We start from the raw sequence: 6,915 nt of genomic DNA, 5'->3' as shown, positions 1-6,915 counted from the left end.
TTACTTGGCAATCTTCTTGAGCGTTCGATAGGAGATTTTGCCGCTTGACTCCTCGTCGAACAGTTTGAAGGCTTGAACGATTTCGGTGATGGGGTCGCGTTCTTGGATCAATTTTTTTACTATTTTTAAAAATATAGGCCGTAAAACATGCCTGGCGCTTTACATAAAAGACAATGGGCAGAATTTTCTAACCTATGGAGAAGAAGTCCCTAAAGGCAATTTTATCATCTGCTGTCAAGTCGACGGATTGAAGGAGTTCAGAAATTTCCATTGGTTTGAGTTCAAAGCCCAGGGCTACAAGAGCTACCTAAGGTAAAACAAGGAGGAAAAAGTAATACAAAGTAGGAACACACTTTAAATTCGTAGGGAGAAAGGCGGTTGTCTTTGTCATTGTCGAAAAGTGCGAAAGCCTCGGAGATTTCTTGCATTTGTGCCGGAGAAAGATTCGACATAGCAGGCTTTAGCACTGCTAGACAAAAAAGACAATTTTATACAGTTGAACTCTTTTCTGCAACCAAAAGCCCGCTTTCAGTGAGTGTATTAAGGAACAATTTAAAATTCATGGGCTATGGGTAATCATTTTTGCGCCGTAACAAATTCTACTCAATTGCTTACTACACATGTGAGTGCTCGGTGGGAAACAAACACAAAATAATCACTTTTCCAAAATATACTTGCTCTCCAGTAAAGTTAAATCAAAAGAGGCCTTTAAGGACACAGCGAGGCGAAGATAACATCCCATAAACATGAAGCAGCTAGGAACGCAACACCCACGTTTCACGGACTGTGTAAGCAATATTGCGTCGCAAAATATTTGTTAGACTAGACTTGTTTAAACAATGGATGCCATAGTCTAATAACCGTTTACTTTGAGTAAGATAAACTTTTCCATTCTCGGAAAAATTATTGGTCTGCCTCTCTACACCGTAAGACTCTAGACAATCCGTCTAGACAAGTAATGCATTATTACAAGCTAAAAAAGGTTTTTGCGTGCGATTTTTGGCAAAGGAATTGAATTTTACTAGTAGGAACCTACTATTACCACTCATCGCTGTGGCAACAGCTAAAGAGGGCTCATATAAAACAAGCGCGTCCTTTGCGAATTAGGCAAACAAGACGGCCTGATAAACCGCTGTCTCTTACCTGAAGTGAAATCCACATTTTTAATTAGACACCGCACAAATTATTAATTAAATGCGAGGACCTAATTTATTTTGCGTACAAGTATGCTCGGCTTAATTGCATTATGAATATCGGGTTATTAATAGTTACTCAAAACCAGAGAATTAAAATTTGTTATAAAACAAACCGTTTTTCTGTTTTTTTTTTTAAACCAAATTGTTTAACAATCCCTTTTATTTCCAAGGCAATTAGTGTTTTATAACGAACCCTCGTGTAGCGCCCCGAGGCTTCCCTGAAGATGAAAAAAGACACAATACTTGGGTGGAATATGTATGTTCAGCACAGAGGAGGTGTTTGGACCACTGGTATGGTACGAAGACCAGCCCATCCAGTGAGGTACAAGAAGGCAATTTCCAAAGTTTAAAAGTGGGGCCTCACCAATACCGACATATACACCACCATCGTATTACAACACATATTTTTGGCATACGGAAGGTAATAAAGCTTTTGGCGTTGACCAAAGGCCACATTACTATGCAAAGTACAATAGCCAATACAAACTAGCCCTTAAGGTTTAAAAGTGAGGGAAGAGGAGATAAGCGAGGCTCGCCGATATCACCATTAATGTAGCCCTTTGAGACTTCCCTGAAGACAAAAGAAGCAGTAAAATCCAAGAAGAATATTACCTTCTCAACAAACAGAAAGCATTAGTACTGCTAGCATGACCCGGGTCTAGTTCACGGCAAAGATACATTGACCGAGTCACAGTGGCCCTTTAGTAAAGTCGATGGTTAAGCAAACAATCAACGAATTATAAAGCCATCTTATGCATTATATGGCTCCCTGAAAGAAAATAATTATTTATGTGGCTACCCACATCAGCGATCCCACCAACTTCACTTACGTACTAGTCGTACCCACTGGGCTCTATCCAGCTTGTAGGGAAATGGAGGAGGTATCGCGAATTTACTTCATCGGCAGATTTATGCAGGTGTAGTGGGACTACTGTGTAAAGAAACATTTCCTGATGGTTCACGGCTAGTGTCGCTTCAGTTGTTAATATCTTTTTCGACAGAATACGAGACTGTGGTGATTGCCGAAGGTGGACGTCAATTGTAGCCCGTCTGTATGGAGTCATCACCAATCCCCACATCCTCAGCGTATGTGTCCCTTTCACCCCCCTAAGCTTTATCGTCCAACACCAGAAGTCAGGACAGATGTCCTTTAGGGTCGGGTTCCCTTTATTCTGCCACCAATATGGCACCCCGAGACTTCCCTGAAGACGACAGGAGCTCTAATACTTAGAAGGCCAGTCCACCCGACGAGGTACAGAGGAGAGAAGGCATCTTCCACACCTGACAATTGCGTTGCATCAGGAGCTTTTATTTTACCTGGGAACCCGATTGTGGAAGAACCGACCTACAGTATTTGTTTTACTCAAATCGCTTCGATGTTTACAGTGGATGCATTTCGTGCGCTACTCGATGCCTAGAGGGCTGGTTAATTGACAAGGGAAGTATTTAACCGCGCTAAATTTGTAAAGCTTATACTTGTCATCAATTACCTTTTCTCTCTTTCTCTCTTTAGGGTGCTTTTCAGCCAGTAGAGTCCTTGAGGAGGTGTTGTTTGGCCACTTAAACAACCAGCCTGTTTAATTGTGAATAGGCCTTACACTGAATGTGAGAAAGGAATAAATACCACTGGCAGGCGGTATTTTAACTCTTCTGTTGAAAGTCTTCTTAGATGGGACTATCCGCATTAAAATACACGACCTTTTGAAGCAGGTTTACCTTTCAATGCTTTCCGTTTCTTGCCTTGTTCTCCGTCGATTCCCGTTGCCAAGGTAAAGCCTAACCGGTACAGAATATTTAGTTCCCACACTTTACCTGACTGCCTGTTCTACGGCCACTACATTTCAGAATTTACATACCTTTTAATAAAAGATGAGAAGCCTCATCACATTCAAGAAAATTTTAAGCTTTGTCATTTTCCTTACTCTCAGACTTTTTATGTTCAAATTGCCATCCTCTATATTTATAAAACACCCGATATTCATATCTTTTGAAAAAAATATTTCTCCTACTTAAAGTAGTCTTGGGTGTGGTAGGGGCAAACAGAGGAGTCTTTGATATCTTTGTTGGCGCCGATATCGATGGTGTACCTAAAGCAAGCACACAAAGACCACCAAAAACAGGTTTTAGCAAATACAAATAGTTTTTTTACAAAGCAAGAACAAAGACGCTTTGTTGTCGATCTCTGAGGTCATTTTTTTCCAAGTGGGCGTTGTTTAAATGCAGCAATTTTCGCAAATTTTGAGCACAGTTTGAACGATGGGTTGTGTAGCCCCCTCCATCCCCATCATCTCCCTCTCCTCCCTTTGTTAAGCATTTCAAAAGGGAATGAAACCCTGTCATTCGGGTTGACATTGACGAGGCACTGACACTGCTGTGGTGGGGCTCCATGCCACCAATGTGAAGGACGATTTGGACATGTTGGTCGACCACCACAGATTAGATAATTAGTTGGTCCATGCAATGACAACTGACATTTAACTAATGACAAGTCCAAGAGCCCAAAAGTACAATTGGTTTGAGTTTACTAGCGGTACATGATTCGGCCTAACTCTTGTCACATATTTGTGACGCCCGGTATAGATAAAAAAATAGGCAACAAAGAAGTTGCTGCTTTAGAGGGAGACATGTCTTCCAGCTGGCCGTGCCACCCATCTGGTGGCCAATTCACGGCAGATTTGAAGGACACGAGCGATTTTAAAAGAATGGCACTCCGTTGCATGGCATTTCCTTCGTGGAGATGTTATCGCAGTAAGAAGATCTCCAAATTCATCGACGGCGGTACTTCAAGACGATTTCTCGTCTCTAAGATATCACCCTCCAGCATCTCCGATGCCTTGTCAATGGCTGAGGTAAGCGAAACTGGACCAAAAAAAAAGTCAAACTCGCTTAATACGCCAAAAGAGAAGACATCTAGTGGTTACAATCGGAGGAAGGGTTAGGGTGGCGTCGGTGTTCGGCATTCTTACCAGCCTTCTGACTGCAATGGTAGTGGCTTGAAGAGACGGGGAATATGGGAAGAGCTGATGCCACTTGGGCCACCCCTAGGTGCTGAACGGAACCCAGATTAATGACTAGGCAACTAGGCAACCCTATCCCACATTGAGGGGTAAGGGTCATCTGCAATTGCAGAGGGTTGCTCAGGTCAAACCGGGATTCCTGGAATCAGTGCATAGCGGTGGAAGAAACGCTCAGTCACTGTGAGTTTGTAGCTCACAGTCCAAAGAACAGTGAATCAAGGCACCTAACGCCTAGAGATGACGGCCTGGCCAACGCAAAGTCAGAAAAAAAGATAAACCAGTCTTTTTAAAGGGGACGGTGAACACAAGACAAAGCAAAGAGATCCTTCCATCCTAGGTAGCCTATAGGCTGGGCAAGCCCAAACGCCAAATCTTCCCCCCCCCCTTGTCGGTGTTACTTGAACCCCCCCCCCCTACTGTGGACTGAGGTAACGAGGCACCCCTTCCGACTTGACGCCCAAAAAGGCGGCGAAAAAAAGTTCAGCAGTTCTGTCACAGATTAATTCAAAAGTGACACGCAGACATGAGGTTAGATTTCAAATGTCAATGCAAACAATGATCGGCATCGCCTTTGCGTTTCCGCCGTACCAACGCTTCAAATGTATCCTCCACCCAGAAACGTAGAACCGGTAGAACGAACATCAACATCAAGGGCAAAAAATTGGTGAACACGAGGAGCATGAAAGTTCCCATCCTCTGCACAGCTCCACCAATCACATAGGTTGTCAATCCAGTGCCACTGAGAAATTGATAGCCCGCGTCAAAACCGAAAGTAATAATGAAGCATATACCAAGCGGGAGGATGGACATAGAGGGAGTTCTCCAACTGTGCAAAGCCTCTAGGCGCTTCAATTCCGCCTCTGAGGGATTTTTAAAGTAAAGGAAGTTGAGTTCATCAACTTGATGCTTGACAGGTGTCTGTTTGACCCAGTGAATCACTCGAGCGGCGCAGTACAGTACGATTACACCATTCAAAACAACGAGGAGAGCAAATCGAATAAAGACATGCGCGTAAATGGCGGCTAGGAAGGGTATATTTACCGTAGTGGGAGCACATGAGCATCCACCTTCTTCTAGATTGACGGAGAAGAATTGGGGAACGGTGATAAGGAGGCCGTAGATGTAGATACAGGATTGATAGAGTGTGAGACGCGACTCCACGGGTACAAACCGAAGGGACTGAGAACCGTCTAGAGTGAGAGCTCTATCAACAGCGAAGAAGACGAAGGCTTCAATGGAAAATTTATTGAAGAGCCAGTAGAGGAATCGTGAATCCCAGATCATACAAATGGCGTAATTTATCTCCACAATGCTAAATTCAACGCGTGACGGGGTGACATCACCCAACAACTTGATTACTACATCGATGATGTTGTTGAAGAAGATGGTCCGAAGAAGGACAATGCTCACTTTGTTACCTTCAGTGACACGAAGGAGGAGAATGGCAGCAAGGATATTCAAAAGGAGGCCCGATATCTCCAGAATGATGGTTAAAATGTCAATAGCGTCAGGCCATGTCGTCTGGGTTACGCAGTACCAGAAGGTCTCCGAGTTGACTGAATCTGCCACTGGACCCAAACTCGATCTGCTGAGGGATGCAGGCATTGTCAAAGTGCTGGTAAAAGGCGGTAACCTTTCAAATTATTAGTAGAGAATTGTTGCTATTGGCTAAAAATCCGTTCAACCAATCAGAAAATAGTGGAAAAAAAGTCAAAATAAGACAATAAGCATACATTTTTTTTTCAGGTAAAAGTGTTTAGGAACAAATTAACACACAAAAGCCAACCATTGGTTGGTCAAATTTTAAGTAAACCAAACGTACTACTAGTAAAAAGAGAGCAAATTTTGCCATTCCACGTCCGTACGGGGCATTGGAGGGGCAACTGAAGAGGGGTTGCTTGCGACCCTAAGGCTTCTCTAAAGTCACGACAAGGCATAAAAATGGTTTCGTGAACGTTCAAACGTAATTCAGCATTGCTCCCACTGACCCACTTCCCGGCGTGAGTTGTGACTAACCGAGAGGGAGGTCAAAGAAGATGACGGTAAATTGTTATTTGGGAGCAATGAACACGGTGCCGGGGAAGGATGTAGATAGAAGCCGGGGCACCAGTATATTTTGCATGCCCGGAGTGCTGTAAATTCATCCCACTTCCCCAAGAGGGGACTTGTGGAGATGCTCACGCATTCTCCTCAATTGAAAACCTACCACATGTCAGCCATCTTCGCTCCAAAGTGACAACATTCACGTCGCGTGCAGCTACGGTGTGTGAAATGCGCGGATTTCAGAGGCCTGATGCACCTTGAGTCCTCCTCTCCTACTTATTATTCACAGAGTGGACAAAATCCCAAATAAGGAAAGTTCAACAAGATCTACCGTTAGCCACCATTCCCGGCCCAGGAACGATTCTTCGAAGTTGCCGACGTACTACTAACGAAAGGAAGCGCCTAGATCAACCCTAATTTTTGTGCTCAAGCACAGCCAGAGGGCCGTGACTTGACAACTTAAGTACTTTAAAGACGCGCATTGTACTCCAAAGTCCACCTTGTAAAGTACACTAGATTGCAAATTTCCTAGCGGTTAAGAATTTCGAAGGAATAATACCCACTAGTTGATAATGGCTAAATGTCAAATCTACCTTAGGATATGTTTTACAGTCAGCACGTAGTCTAGCAGTCTGCCAAGAAAGGTGGTAAAAGTACTC

The 6,915-nt window shown here is 43.6% G+C and overlaps 2 protein-coding genes across 2 annotated transcripts; both read right to left on the bottom strand. All coding sequences in view use genetic code 11, as the record gives it.

Annotated features, from left to right (window-relative positions):
* EGR_08823 (Centrin-3) lies at window positions 1-1,049 on the bottom strand (the record flags this gene model as incomplete). The annotated part of the gene is made up of 4 exons (XM_024498072.1): window positions 1-119; window positions 193-307; window positions 354-466; window positions 1,037-1,049. The coding sequence occupies 4 exons, from the start codon at window positions 1,047-1,049 to the stop codon at window positions 1-3; spliced, it is 360 nt and encodes a 119-aa protein (XP_024347474.1).
* Window positions 1,050-3,936: 2,887 nt separating this feature from the next.
* EGR_08822 (hypothetical protein) lies at window positions 3,937-5,818 on the bottom strand (the record flags this gene model as incomplete). The annotated part of the gene is made up of 3 exons (XM_024498071.1): window positions 3,937-4,040; window positions 4,118-4,352; window positions 4,802-5,818. The coding sequence occupies 3 exons, from the start codon at window positions 5,816-5,818 to the stop codon at window positions 3,937-3,939; spliced, it is 1,356 nt and encodes a 451-aa protein (XP_024347473.1).
* Between the last annotated feature and the right edge of the window lie 1,097 nt (window positions 5,819-6,915).

This window comes from Echinococcus granulosus, assembly GCF_000524195.1.
Source record: "Echinococcus granulosus chromosome Unknown EG_S00121, whole genome shotgun sequence".
NCBI lineage: Eukaryota > Metazoa > Platyhelminthes > Cestoda > Cyclophyllidea > Taeniidae > Echinococcus > Echinococcus granulosus.
Note: the sequence above shows the minus strand (reverse complement) of the source record. Positions and strands in the feature narration are given on the sequence as shown.